Source organism: Alligator mississippiensis, chromosome 8, assembly GCF_030867095.1.
Source record: "Alligator mississippiensis isolate rAllMis1 chromosome 8, rAllMis1, whole genome shotgun sequence".
NCBI lineage: Eukaryota > Metazoa > Chordata > Crocodylia > Alligatoridae > Alligator > Alligator mississippiensis.
This window is the reverse complement of record NC_081831.1, coordinates 22,186,547-22,200,923: the sequence shown is the minus strand read 5'-3', so window position 1 is coordinate 22,200,923 and position 14,377 is coordinate 22,186,547. Positions and strand designations below refer to the sequence as shown.

At 55.6% G+C, this 14,377-nt stretch overlaps 1 protein-coding gene across 1 annotated transcript; it reads right to left on the bottom strand.

Annotated features, from left to right (window-relative positions):
- Positions 1-1,994: 1,994 nt before the first annotated feature.
- Positions 1,995-8,131, bottom strand: LOC102570759 (immunoglobulin superfamily member 10). The gene is made up of 5 exons (XM_014601204.3): positions 7,892-8,131; positions 5,936-6,199; positions 5,225-5,512; positions 4,539-4,799; positions 1,995-3,171 (listed from the first exon to the last, which is right to left on the bottom strand). The coding sequence occupies exons 1-5, from the start codon at positions 7,947-7,949 to the stop codon at positions 3,080-3,082; spliced, it is 963 nt and encodes a 320-aa protein (XP_014456690.1). The 5' UTR covers positions 7,950-8,131; the 3' UTR covers positions 1,995-3,079.
- Positions 8,132-14,377: the final 6,246 nt, after the last annotated feature.

Genomic DNA, 14,377 nt, shown 5'->3' with positions numbered 1-14,377 from the left:
GCTTTAGAGATGCCTTGTGGAAAGCCAGGATTTCCTGCTTGTATATGGGCACACAGCCCCCAATAGATGCCTGTGTCAAAATGTGACTGAACAATACGCAAGGGTACTACAAGTGGTGAAAGATGTTTGGGAGGAGATGGCAGGGATCATCTAGATGATGGACTGGCCCAGACTTTTCAGGCATAGACCCTCTGAAGAGAGCAATGATGATGATGATGGTGATGATGATGAAGGCGGCAGAGACAATGAGAGAAAGAAAGCAATGAGGACAGTGAAGACTGACAACTGAAAGAACTAGGAAATAAATAGACAGGGGTAGAGGAGTGGGGAGGGGGGTAAGCTTAGGGTGCAGGAAAAGGTTGCATGTTTGTGACAGACAAGGCTAATGGTCACACAAACATGCAGGAGTGCAGGTGCATGGTGTGGATACTGCGATGGGAATGTGTATGTTGTAATGGCAATGATGACTGTTATACTGTCAGGTGAGCCATAGCGGCCACAGGACAGTTTTGGTAGAAGTAATGCGAGATAGATAGATAGATAGATAGATAGATAGATAGATAGATAGATAGATAGATAGATAGATAGATAGAATTTTTTAAAACAGCCCAGCTTTTAAGCCAGGGACCAGAGCCACTGCATAGTATAGGGTGGGGAGGCTGGGCTGGCCAGGAGCCTGGAGCTTTTTGGGGGGGGAGGGGGCTGGATACGAGCAGAGCCTGTGGCTGGAAGAAGGCAGTAAACAAGCCCTTCCAGTGTAGAAAAGGCCTGGTTTTCCCAGCTGGTGAAGAAACTCCCACTCTCTTCCCATCATCCAGCAGATTGAATCAACTTCCCTTTCAGCAAATAAAGGGCCTGGTGCTCATGGGCACTGAACTTGGACCCATGCCTCTCACCCAGGACACTGTGCCACATCACACCCAGCAGGGCCATATCACCGTGCCAGAACCAGACCAGGGAAGCCCTTTCCTGCCTGCAACAGAGCTCAGATACCCACAGCCCTCCACCAGCCCCCTCCCTGATGCCCCATGGGTCCTTGCAGCTCTAAAAGGGCATGAGAGGTAGCTTGAGCGGTGGGCTGGTTGCAGGGAGTGGCCTGGGTGGGGCAGTGGAGAGCAGAGTAGAGGATCCCTTCAGGGCTGCAGCCTCCCCTGGTTTGCAAAACCTTTCAAGGTGGAAGCTGTGGCCAGCCCGGGCACCCTTGAGTGCCTGGCACCCCCCTGTGGCAACTGGGACAAGGAACTAGTGGAAGAGAAGCCAGGTGGCATCCCCCTGCAGGAGGCAGGATGGGGTCCCCCCAGCCCCCTGCCATCCCCATAGCATCCTGCCAGGGCTTGTACCTGGCAGCTCACAGCATTAGAGCTGCAGCCCTAGATACCCTGGCACAGCCTGAGAGATGCTGCAGCTGGACTCCTGGATGCTGTTTCCTGATCTGCTGCTCGCCTTCCCAGTGACCTCCAGCCTGTCTCTCCTGTGCCTCACTCTCCCCACCTCTAAAATGGACATCAAGCCCTCCCTTTGCTGGTGAACAGCACTGGCCCAGGGCCAGACCCTCTCACCCCACCAGGGATGGAAGTTTCATGCCCCATCACAGAGGCAGCACCCAGGCCTTGTGACCTGAGAGGTGCCTGCATTCACCCAGACTCCAAACTTATACAGACCCAAGACAAAGGGCCCAGTGCTGTGGGCACTGGGGCATTGGCAGCTCTGCCACCCACCAATCCTGGTCCTTTCCAAGGCTCCAGCTGCTGCTGGTAAAAGCCTTGAATACATAGAGTGAGTGGAGCCATAGGGCTTTTTGCAAGCCTGAAATCACAGTCCCATGACCCCCTCCCTAACCTCAGGACAGAGCAGACTGTGACCTAGTGCCCAGCAAGTCAGCAGCTTCTGCACTTCCCAGAGACTCAGAACCAAAGTGATGATGACTCAGAGCAGAAAATAACTGGCTGGAGATGGTGCTGCATCCTCCCATAAAACACAGCACACATTGTTCATCCAGGTAAAAAAAAGCTAGAAGCTGTATTACTCTGTCAGGGGCTTGAGTATTCTGTTTAAGATCAAAGCAAAAATACTAGAGGCTGGGGCTGGCCCTCTGAAGCATCTTGACAATGCTACAGTCAGTCATTTCCACGTTTGAGTTAATGTTATGAAGAGAGGACCATAAGAACTGCCATTTACCAGACCCTAGGTCCCTCTTGCCCAGTCTCCTGTGTCGCACGGCAGCAGAGAGCAGAGGCTGAAAGGGAGAGGGAATGGGGTATGACTGGGTTTGAGCCAATGTTCACCTGAGTTAATCCAAGCACACCTGAGTTAAGGTTTTTAGGTAGGACTAAAACCAGTGGGCCCAGCTGTGACACAGATGAGAAGCGGTATGTGGAGGAGCTGACAGGCAGATACACTGGAATAGCAAAAAGAATTTGGTTAATGGAGCCACTAAAAGGAGAGAGGGTTGTTAGCAACTGAGATTAGCAGGAATCAGGTACATTATAATGAGGCAGGAAGGAGGAGAAGAAATGCTGCTGCCCCTCCCAGCCAGCTGGAAGCAGGAACTGAAGGGGGTAACTGCCTCACAGCCCCCTTAGATTCACCCTTGCTCGTGTGCACCCCCCAGTGGATGATCCAGCTGGAGCCGATCCAGATGACTCCGAGGATGGAGAGTTCTGCCTGTTTCCCACATGAGCAACTTTTCATGGAGCTCCTTGCTCTCCTGTGGACTTTCAACCACCAATCCAAGGCCATCAGCTTTGCCAGCAGGTGCTCCCAGCAGGTAAAAGGGATGCCCCATGGCCATGCAGGCCCCATTCCCAACCAGGACCCCATGGCAACTGGTCACAGCAGATCCGGGACATGGGCAGGTTGGATGCAAAGCTGCTGAACTCAGTGGTATGGCTTGGACCAGCCAGCTGAGCCCTCCTGCATGACCCTCATCCTCCATCAACCTGGGTGGATGGGGGGGGGGGGGGGGGAGGGGTTGTGCGGCTTGTAGCAGAAGCAGGAGCTGGGGGCTGGCCAATGCAGTCAGAGGGCACTGGCACAGGCCCGGAGTCCCCAGGTGAGCCGTTGTTGTACTCCAGCCCGGTTACTTGAATGAGTACCAGAGGAAGCCACTGACCGCCACGACAATCAGCATGACCACGACCACCACAGGTGCAACCCAGACCTGATAGGAGGCTGTGAAAGAAACAGGACAAAAAGTGTGGGTGTCACGGCAGTGAGGAGCTGACTTCCCTGTGCCTGAAGTATGGCGGTGAGGCTGGCACCCTCCACCAGGCAGGGCTGGGGAGACTTCCCCCATCCCTGTCCCCCTCTCCCTTTCCTTTCCCCTCCTTCTCCTCCTCCAGTCACTGAGCAGCTCCTCTAGGCTTGCACTCAGCTGTGGCCCCAGCTCCCCTGCTCCATCCTGCTCACTCCACCCATCACTTTCTGCCACCCTCCCCATCACTAGATCCTAGCATCTGTTTGTCCATTTATCTGTCTATCCACCACTAGATCCATCCATCTACCCATCCATCACTAAAACCTAGCATCCTTCCATCCATCTGTCCATATACCACTAGATCCTAGTATCCATCCCTCCCTTACTAGATCCTGGCATCTATGTATCTTCCCAGCTAGAGCTTAGCATCCATCCATCCAACTGTCCATCCATTACTAGATCTAGCATCCATCCATCCATCCCTCTCTCTCTCTCTCTCGTATGGCTGACTTAGAGCAACAATTATAAGTCCATTTTAAGGTTAGTTAACCACTCTAATGCTTTTGAGGAAAGGGAACGTATCTCTGTAATGTCACCATCAAATTTGTATAGATGGCAGAATGTTGTTATGTGGTCCATATTTTGATCAGGGTTGCTAGTCACATTCTGCAGAACTCATACACCATCTGTGCATCAGGTGACTGCAGCAGCCATGCCCAGTTCAGATCCAATTGAGAACCTTCCGTGTTTTTTGCGGAAAGTTGAAACCAGAAGGATTTATTGTTGGGTCAGAAATAAGATGTTTATTCTGAGTGGTGGTTTCATTCCATGCTTTCCTCCAAGTTGCTCCACTGTCATGTCCTATAAGGCCTTGTATATGTGTCCTCAAAGGTTTCTGGGAGACCAATTGGTAAACTGGGAGGTTCTTTAAATATCCATAGATGAGGAGGTCTGGGTTGTCATTCATGAGTACAACCTCTCTGTATATAGCTTCATTGGGGTGAATGCCTGGAGGGTCCAGATTGGCTAGCACCAGTAACCACTGAATTGGTGATTTCAGGGTTCCAGCGATAGCACGCATCCATCGTCCACATCCATCTGTCCATCCAACCATCGCTACATCCTGGCATTCATTCATCCATCCATCACTAAATCCTGGCACACATCCACTTGTCCCCAGATCAGGCATCTCTTTGCCTACCACCTACAAGCACTGATCAATCTACCCCCTTTAGAAGTGCCCCACTCCTCCCCCCCACCCACCAGCATTCAGCTGGTTCACTCTCTCAGGTGGAGCTTGCAGCCTCAGGGAAGAACTCACCCAATGCCCACAGCTTCTCACCTTCTACAACCACGTCAGTCTGGCCCGTAACACTCCCAAAGCGGTTCTCAGCCACGCACTTGTAGGTGCCATTGTGGGCACTCTGGGCCGTGCTGATGGTCACAATGCTGTCATTGTCCAGCCGCTGCACGCCATCCTCAGAAGGCAGCACCCAGTGCAGCACAGGTGGTGGGTTCCCCTGTGCATGGCACCGCACCACAATGTTGCCACCAGCTGCCACTGACATCTGCTCAGCCCAGACACTGACATTGTAGGGTATGGCTGAGGGAGGGGAAGAGGAGGAGTAATTTGCTGGGCTGGTGCAGGGGGTCCTCGGGGCCACAATTCCAGTCCCAAATGAGAGGGGATGTGGGGCACAAAGCTAGGACTCCCTTAGTGGCAAAGCCACCACCTGGTGCTTGCGGGAGCTGAGCAGATTCTTGGGGCCACCCAGGCAGCTCCTCCCCTTCACCACCCCCAGCTCTAACTCAGCTTTGAACAAACCCAGGTGTCTTGGCTCTAAGCACCATGCCTCCCACTACTCCAACCCAGCAACCCCCCCCATCCCACTCCCCTTCCAGACCTGGGAGGGAACCTGTGAATCCTGACTCCCAGACCCCAGCACCCTCTCCCCAGCATGATCCAGGAATTAACAAGGCATCCTACACTTCAGACCCCATGCTAACCCCTCTCTCAGCCCTGCTCACCCCAGACACGTAGAGTGACACTGGTATTCACAGACAACTCCTGCTGGCCCAGGTGCAGCTTGGCCTCACATACAAGCTCGGTACCATCTTGCTCAGGCTTTAGCACAAAGTCATACTGCAGAGAGTGATTCCTGTGGGTTCTGAGCCATTCATGGCCGCCGCTGCTCAATGTCAAGGTGAGGTCAGGCTCTGACTCTTCGGATGTGCGGGCATAGACACGGCAAAAGACCTGCCCCTTGCGCCTGGCCACAATCTCAGCATCTGGGTGGATCTCAAGGTGGGAGAGCTCTGTCGGGAGATGGGGCAGAGATCACAGGGAGCTGGACAGGGGAAGGGGCCTCTAGCTGGGCTGGGAGTCTGGACTCCTGGGTTCTCTGGGAAGGGACAGGCTCAAACATGCAAAGATAGAGATGCTGGGAGTCCAGACTCTTGGGTTCTTTTTCCGGGCTGGAAATGGGAGAAAGGGGAGGTTGAATGGGATGCAGGGCTAGAAGTTGTGGTTCCTAGATTGTGGTCCTGCCTCTGGGGCAGGAGTGGAGCCTAGCAGGCAGAACAAGGACTCCTGTGTCCCGCTGTTAACCCCTTGTTTGCCATGGAACTTTTCAAAAGTGCTTTCCCTGGCTTGGAGACCCTCATGAGGGCACTTGGGTCAGGGGGTGCTGAAGGTCCCCTACCCTGGCAGGGTGCTGGCAATTGGGGGTCAGTGCTCACCATAAACATGGAGCATATCCTCGACAATGGCCCGGCCCTCAAGGTCCCCCTGCCTGTAGCACTTCAGGTCCACTGGGCTCCAGTCTGAGATGTTGGTGATGCTCAGGGACACCCAGCCAGGCCCCTGCTGTGTCTTCTTCAGCACCGATACCTCCCAGTTCAGCTCACTGGCATTTGCACAGGTGCAGTTGAGGTCCACGGAGCCCCCGAATGGGACCACAGGCTTGGGGGGGGTGATGCTGGGGACGCAGGGGTCAAGGCATGCTGGGAGGGGCACAGATACCAGGAGGTGGCATCAAAATGCCAGTGAGGTCCATTTGGGGGAAGGGGGTTGGCAAGGATTCACCAAAGCCTGGGCACAGCCAGGTCCCGCCCTGCTCTGCACCCAGGAAGTACTACTCCCCCACTGAAGGCAGCCACTTTTCAGCCCCCCACACCACACACCTGCCCTGCAGAGACCCAAGCACCTTGTCTCACAGCCAATGCCAGCCTCACAGGGGGCAGATGGGCCAGCCTGAGGTCCCATACAAGGCACCCACAACTGATTTGAATGAGAATCATAGAATCACAGATAAGTGAGGCTGGCAAAAACCCCAAGAGGTCAAATCCAGTCCATCCCCTGGCTGAGGTGGGATCAGCCGTGTCCAAACCACCCCAGACAAATGCACTGTCTGACCTCTGAGCAACGTGACAGTCACCCCTGCCACAGAGCCAGCAAGGTGGCCATGGCCGCCAACATCCTGCTGCTGCAAAGGGGGTTCGTAGAAACTCAAGAGATCTCAGGCAGAGGTCATGCGCCTGCTGCAAAGGGGAGGGAAACTCCCCTAGTCTGTACCAGTCTGACCAGGGGGCATCAGTCTGACCCTGAGTGCAGGGGCAAGACCTTCAGGGTTGGTCCCAGCAGGAGCATTGGCACAGCTCAGTCACCATCCCCAGCTTGGGCTGCAGCCAACAGCCAAGGAGGCTTAACCCCCCACACCACACACACGGGTAGTAGAAAAGAGGAGGGGGAAACCAGCAAAGCCCCCAAGCCTGGGAAATCCCCACAGCAGAGCACATGTTTTGTTGGGCCTAGATCATCCCCCACCAGGGGTTGCCCAGCCTCTCCTGGAGCCCCTCCAGTGCCTGAGAGCCTGCAGCTTCCCTGGCCAGGGAGACCTCTGAGGAGACCATGTTGGGGGAGCTGGGGGTCGCTGGTGCCAGGCTGCAATCAGCAGCAGCAGGGACAGTACAGCGGGGAAGGGCCCCCCCGACCGAGTTTGCAGGGTCTCAGCAGGACCTGAGGAGGTGGAAGGTGCTCCGAGCACTGCGAAGATGAGGCACTGTCAAGGCTGTGGGGTGGCGCAAGGGCTGCCAGCCCCAGCCCGGGCATGAAACCCTGGCGCATCCCACGAGCATGGACCTCTCCTACGGCCTTGGTGGGAGCCCTGCTACTGGAGCCCACCTCTGGGGGAGGCGCCAAGCCCCGACATGGAGCAAAAAGAGGTGTGGGAGCCAGCAGAGCCTCGAGTCTGGGCCCCCGCCCGGCTCCCCGGGGCCTCTGCATCTGAACCCAGCAGTTTTGCCCCAGCTCGCTTCCCTGCCGCTGCCCCCGCCCCGGAGGTGGCTGCATTTCCACTCCGGATGCAACTCTGCGGCCAGCCTCAGACTGGGGGGAGGCGGGGGAAGCTTTGTGGGGGCTTTTCTCCGCAATCCAGGGCTGCCGCTGGCGTCTCCGCGGAGGTCTCCGGGGCCCCGATCCCGCCTGTACCTCCTGCCCCCACCGTCCTCTTCCTGTCCCCCGCCCTTCCCCACCCTCAGCTTCTCCTGCCCGGCTCCCCACTGCCCGGCCTCAGCTCCGGGGCTCCCCGCCGGGTTCCAGCGCCGCCCCAGCCGCCCTCCCGGCTCAAGCCGTCGGGGCAGCGAAGCCCCGCGGGCCGGAGAGGACCAGCCGGCTCCCGCCCCGCCGCCACTCACCTGCGGGCAGACAGAGACAGAGCAGCGCCAGGGGGCTCAGGGCCCGCAGCCGGCCCATGGCACCGAGCGCGGGCGGCGGCGGCAGGTGGGGCCGAGCCAATTGGGTGCAGCCGTGTCCAGGTCCCTCCCCGCCCGGCTCCTCCTCTCCATCCTGTCGCTGCGCCGCCGGCGGATCGGGCGGGGGCACAGACGGGATCTGGGCCTCACACACAACCCAGAAATCACACCCACACCCATATGCACCTACACAAACTCAGGCACATGCACCCCAAATCACGTGCCTGATGCGCGCGCGCGCGCGCGCGCACACACACACACACACACACTTGCCTAATGATGAGGCTGAAATTGGTTGCTTATTCCCAGTTCCTTATTCCCGGTTCCCTATTCCTTATTCCCAGTTATTTATTCCTTATTCCCGGTTCCCAGTTCCTTCTTCAAAGCTAATCTAGACCCAATAAAAAAACATGCTATTAATGAATTGCACATCCTAAAGAGAGAGAATGTCATTAGCTATGTATATGTACTAATTAATATGTAAAATAATATCCCACATCAAGTACAGAGCCCTAAATGAAGGTTAGATTAGGATGGGTTTATGGGGCAAAATACTTCTTGGGTCATCCCAAATTTCCTGTCCATGCCACTGGGGGACTGTCCCAAAGAACACTGATCACAGTCCCGCCTGGCCCAAAGCATGGGTTGGCTGTGCCAGGCTGCCAACTAACAGCCCCCATCCCCACTATATAATGGCTTGAATAAGGAACTGGCTATCAGGCTGGAATTATGGCAAGAAATTCTGCTTGGGCCACCCATCAGAATATCTCTGCACCACCGGGGGACTCTACCAGATACATCTCATCAGTCTTGCCTGGCCCAAAACGCAGATTGGCTGTGCCAGGCTGTCAACTGATACTACCCTTGCTACTGTGCTAAGTAACTGGACCTGAATAAGGAACTGGAATTTGGGCTGGGACTATACCTAGAAATCTTTCTTGGGCCACCCCACGCCATACCTCTGTGGCACTGGGGGACTCTCCTGCACTTCGCTGAGGACAGACTTGCCCGGCCCAAAGCACAGTTTAGACGTGTCAGGCTGCCGACTGACAGCCCTGCGGCCACTTTGCTAAATATCTGGACCCAAATAAGGAACTGGAATTTGGGCTGGGATTATACCCAGAAATCCTTCTTGGGCCAACCCAGACCACATCTCTGTGCCACTGAGGGATGTTCCGTGATATCTCTGACCAGAGACTTGAGTGGCCCAAAGCATGGTTGGGCCATGCCAGGCTGCCAACGAACAGCACAGACACTGTGCAAAGTATATGGGCCAGAATAAGGAACTGGATTTGGGGCTGGATTTTGGGCTACAAATCCTTCTTAGGACACCCCAGAACACATCTCTATGCCACCGGGGGATACTCCTGGACATCTCTGACCAGAGACTTGCCCGGCCTAAAGCGCGGTTTGGCCGTACCAGTCTTCCAACAGACAGCATCCCAGACACTGCAAAGTACATAGACCCGAATAAGGAACTGGATCTTGGGCTGGATTTTGGGCTACAAATACTTCTTGGGCCACCCCAGAATACATCTCTGTGCTACCGGGGGACACTCCTGGACATCTCTGATGAGAGACTTGCCTGTCCCTAGATCATCCCAAAGTGCCTTTTGGCTGTGCTAGGCTGCCAATTGACAGCACCCCAGCCACTATGCTAAGTATATGGTCTTGAATAAGGAACTGGTTTGTGGCCTGGGATTAGAGATGGAAATGCTTCCTGGGCCACCCCACACCATGACTCTGGTGCACCAGGCCACTCTCCTGGACACCTCTAACCAGAATCTTGGCCAGCCCAAAGCCAGGCTACCAACTGACAGCCCCCCATTCCCACTGTACTAAATGCATTGGTTTGAATAAGAAATTGGCTTTTGGACTGGGATTGTACTTAGAAATCCTTTTTTGACCACTCCGTGATTTATCTCTGTGCCACCAGGGAACTCTCCTGGACATTTCTGATGAGCCACTTGCCTGGCCCAAAGCACAGTTTGGCCATGCCAGGGTGCTGACAGACAGCACCCCAGCCACTGTGCTAAATATATGGACCCGAATAAGGAACAGGCTTTTGGGCCAGGATTACAACTAGAAATCCTTCTTGGGCCACCCCATGACATACCTCTGTGCCACCGGAGAACTCTCATGAACATCTTTGGCCACAGACTTGCCCGGCTGCTATCTGACAGCACCCCAGCCACTGTTCGAAGTATAACGGCTCAAATAAAGAACTGTTTTTTGGGCTGGGATTAGAAATGGAAGTTCTTGTTGAGCCACCCCACTGTATGACTCTGTGGCACTGGGTAATTCTCCCAGGCATCCCTGACCAGAGTATCACCCGGCCTAAAGTGTGGCTTGGCTCTGCCACGCTGTCAACTCAGAGCGCCCCTCCTGCCTCCCCCAGCGACTGTACTAAGGACAGTGGCTTGAATAAGGAACTCTTTTTGGGCTGGGATTAGAAATGCAAATCCTTCTTGACCACCCCACACTATGACTGTGGCACTGGTGGACTTCCCCAGATGTCTCTGACCAGAGTCTTGCCTGGCCTAGAGCGTGGTTTCTTATGCCATGCTGCTAACTGCAGCCCCCGATATCCATCAATATAATAAAAGGCTTAGTCTGGCTGTGTGTGTTTCTGTCTGTATGCCTGTCTGACCATAATGCTTCTAGCCAGCTGTGCATGCACCCCCAAGAGGGCAGGTGACAATTGGCTGGGTGGCACACACTGCATGAGCCCAAGTTTGCACCGCTGCCAGGGCATTTTGGCTGTGGGGAACGTGGCCCAGTCATCTGAGCAGCTGGGCTGCCCCCTGCCACCCTGCCTAAGGGCCAATGGGGTATCACAGTGGCTGCCCATCCTGGATGCCCCCCAGAACAACCAGCAGGGACAGGGAAATGGGGCAGGGAGGGAGGGGAAGGGAGGCAGGCACATGTGAGCCAGGTGGACCCGAAGCAGCTGTAGGGGGAAGGAGGGGAGCAGGGTCAGACGTAAAGCAGCGGAAAGAGGATGGGAATGGGACCAGACTGAAGTGGTGGGAAGGAGGAGGGGAGTGGGATTGGATCCAAAGCGGAGAGTGGGGACAGGGGCAGGGTTGAACCTGAAGCGGTGGAGGGGAGGGGGTGGCTTGGGGTCAGGTCTGAAGCAGCGGGAGGGAGGTGCAGGTACAGCGGGCCAGGCAAGTCTCTGGTCAGAGATGTCCAGCAGAGTCCCCCAGTGGCACAGAGACATGGTCTGGGGTGGCCCAAGAAGGATTTCTTGGTATAATCGCACCCCAGATTCCATTTCCTTATTCGGGTCCATGTACTTAGCACAAGTACATGTACTTGGCTGCGGGGTTGTCAGTCGGTGGTTGGCAGCCTGCTATAGCCAAGCTGCACTTTGGGCTGGGCAACCCTCTGGTCAGAGATTTCCAGCAGAGTCCCCCAGTGCCACAGAGGCATGGTGTGGGGTGGCTGAAGAAGGATTTCTGGGTATAATCCCAGCTCATACTCCAGTTCCTTATTCTGTTCCATATGCTTAGCACAGTGGCTGGGGTGCTGTCTGTTTGCAGCCTGGCAAGGCCAAACTGCGCATTGGGCTGGGCAAGTCTCTTGTCAGAGATGTCCTGGAGTGTCCCCTGGTGGCACAGAGTTGTGGTCTGGGGGGACCAAGAAGGAATTCTGGGTATAATCCCACCCCAGATTACAGTTCCTACTTCAAGTCCAGATACTTAGCACAGTGGCTGTGAGGCTGTCAGTTGACAGCCTGACAGATCCAAGCTGTGCTTTGGGCCGGGCAAGTCTGTCCTCAGCGATGTGCAGGAGAGTCTACCGGTGCCACAGAGGTATGGCGTGGGTTGGCCTAAGAAGGATTTCTAGGTATAATCCCAGCCCAAATTCCAGTTCCTTATTCAGGTCCAGATATTTAGCACAGTGGCAAGGGTGGTGTCAGTTGGCAGCCTGGCATGGCCAAACTGTGCTTTAGGCCAGGCAAGTCTCCGGTCAGAGATGTCCAGCAGAGTCCCCTTGTGCCTCTCAAGCATCACGTAGGGTGGTCCAAGAAGGATTTCTAGCCATAATCCCAACCCAAAAATCTGTTCCTTATTCAAGCCATTATACTTAATACAGTCGGGCATTGGAGCTGTTAATTGGCAGCCTGGCACAGCCAACCCATGCTTTGGGCCAGGCGGGACTGTGAGCAGGGTTCTTTGGAACAGTTTCCCAGTGGCATCAACAGAAAATTTGGGATGACCCAAGAAGTATTTTGCCCCATAATCCCATCCTAATCTAACCTTCATGTAGGGTTCTGTACTTGATGTGGGATATTGTTTTTCATATTAATTAGTACATATGTATAGCTAATGAAAGTCTCTCTCTTTAGGATGTGCAATTCATTAATAAGTTTTTATTGGGTCTAGATTAGCTTTGAAAAAGGAACCAGGAATAAGGAATAGGGAGCTGGGAATGAGCAAAAATTTCAGCTTCATTGTCTGATTCAGGTCTATTTCAGGGAGTGGGGACAGCAAGGCTCCACCAGTACCTGGGCACAGCCAGGTCCCGCTGCTGCCAGCCCCAGCCAGAAGCAGGAGTGAAGCTGGGCAGAGCCAGAAAGCCCTGGGGACAGCTCAGCCCAGGCTTTGCACCCAAGGGCAAAAGGAACAGCTCGGCTGCTGGAGGCTTCTCTGAACCAGGAAGAGACCCCAGGTGCACCTGGGAAGGACCCCTATCGCTCCCCTAGAGCAGCCACTTTCTAGCTCTTCACACCACACACCTGCCCTGCAGAGACCCAAGTGCCTCATCTCACAGCCAGTGCCAGCCCTGCAGTGGGCAGATGGACCAGATCGGGGCCCGGCCTGTGGTACCCACGACTGATTTGAATGAGAATCATAGAATCGGAGAGAAGTGGGGCTGGCAGGGACCCCCGGAGGTCACATCTAGTCCATACCCTGCTTGAGGCAGGGTCAGCCCAGATAAACCACCCTGACAAATGCACTGTTCGACCTCTGAGCAACACGAGAGTCACCCCTGCCCCAGGGACAGCAGAGGGGTTGCGGCTGCCAACATCCTGATGCTGCAAAAGGGGGGTCATAGACACTCAAGAGGTCCCAACCAGAGGTTGTGGCCCCACTGCACAGGCTTTGCTAGGTCTAGATCACTGCCCACCAGGGGCTGTCCAGCCTTTCCTGGAGCCTCTCCAGTGCCTGAGAGTCCACGGTTTCCCTGGCTGGGGAGACCTCCGAGGTGACCTTGCGGGGGGAACTGAGGGTCGCTGGTCCCGGGCAGTGACCAGGAGCAGCAAGGACAACATTGCAGGGAAGGGCCCACCGGCACGAGTTTGCAGGGTCTCAGCAGGACCTGAGGAGGCAGAAGGGGCTCAGGGCACTACGGAGATGAGGCGCTGCCGGGTGGCATGAGGGCTGCCAGCTCTAGCCCAAGCACAAGACGCCGGTGCGTCCCTCTTCTACAGCCATGGAAGAAGCCCTGCAACTGGTGCCCACCTCCTGCCCAGGAATGACACCTGCATTCACACCCATCCCCACAACCCCCCCACCCCCATGCCACCCCTCTCCTGGCACTACTGTGCCCCCGCTTTAGAGTTGTGGTATTCAGGGCCCAACACCTAGGTCTAGCACCTGAGTGCAGCAGAGTGGGGCAGGGGTCCGGGAGCCTCCACCAGTCCCAGAGCCCCTAGCAAGAGGCTCAGAAGGGCAGTTGCCAGGCTATGAGGCCCCTGCTCCGCCAGGACTGGTGCTGAGGGACTCCAAGTAGCCACATCTCAACAGCCTGAGTATGGGAAGGGACCAACTCCCTGCCACTTCTGGTCCTGCAGGGATATCCCCGGCCCAAAAACTTTGTGGGGGAAGAGGAAGTGGGGTGCTCCGACTCATGGGTTCCACCCCTGTTGGTGGAGGGAAGGGAAGAAGCAGAGAAGCCGCCTCCCCCACTTACCAGTACAGCTGGGTGCTGCAGCACCAGGCTTCCTTGTCACTTCCTGTCCCAAACAGATCAGTGGCCTTTCAGCACCACAGAGATGCCTACATTTGGCTGACAGCAAAGGCCTGAGTGCCCCTCCCACCCCAATGCTTGTGCACGAGGTCTGTTGCTCACAGAGCCCTGATACGTGGGGCAGAGAACAACGAGCAACGAGGCACAAGGGACCTGGGAGAGGGGACAGATCGGCAGGCTGCAGCCACTGTGGAGTTCCTTGTAGAGCCAAGCCCCTGTCCCACATGCAGGGCCCAGGCTGGGGCCCACTGCTCTGGGCAAACTCTATGATGGCGTCTGCCTGGGGCTGGAACCAAAAGTGAAAGGTGCCTGGTTGCTCCCAAACTGGGAAAAGAAGGTAGAGACAGACCTCAGCCCTGCCCTGCCCAGGATGTCTGGGTTCTTCAGCCAGCTCCAGGAAGGAGCCTGAGCTGAGGCCAGAGTCACACCATGGAGCTGGAAGTCAGAAGG

What these genes read in the sequence shown, in the direction of transcription:
- LOC102570759 (XM_014601204.3), bottom strand. Translation starts at nt 7,949, where the DNA reads ATGGGCCGGCTGCGGGCCCTGAGCCCCCTGGCGCTGCTCTGTCTCTGT. An exon ending in GGATATGCTCCATGTTTATG is followed by an intron (nt 5,513 to 5,935) that starts GTGAGCACTGAC and finishes ATCTCCCGACAG; the next exon opens with AGCTCTCCCACCTTGAGATC. An exon ending in TGTCACTCTACGTGTCTGGG is followed by an intron (nt 4,800 to 5,224) that starts GTGAGCAGGGCT and finishes CCCCTCCCTCAG; the next exon opens with CCATACCCTACAATGTCAGT.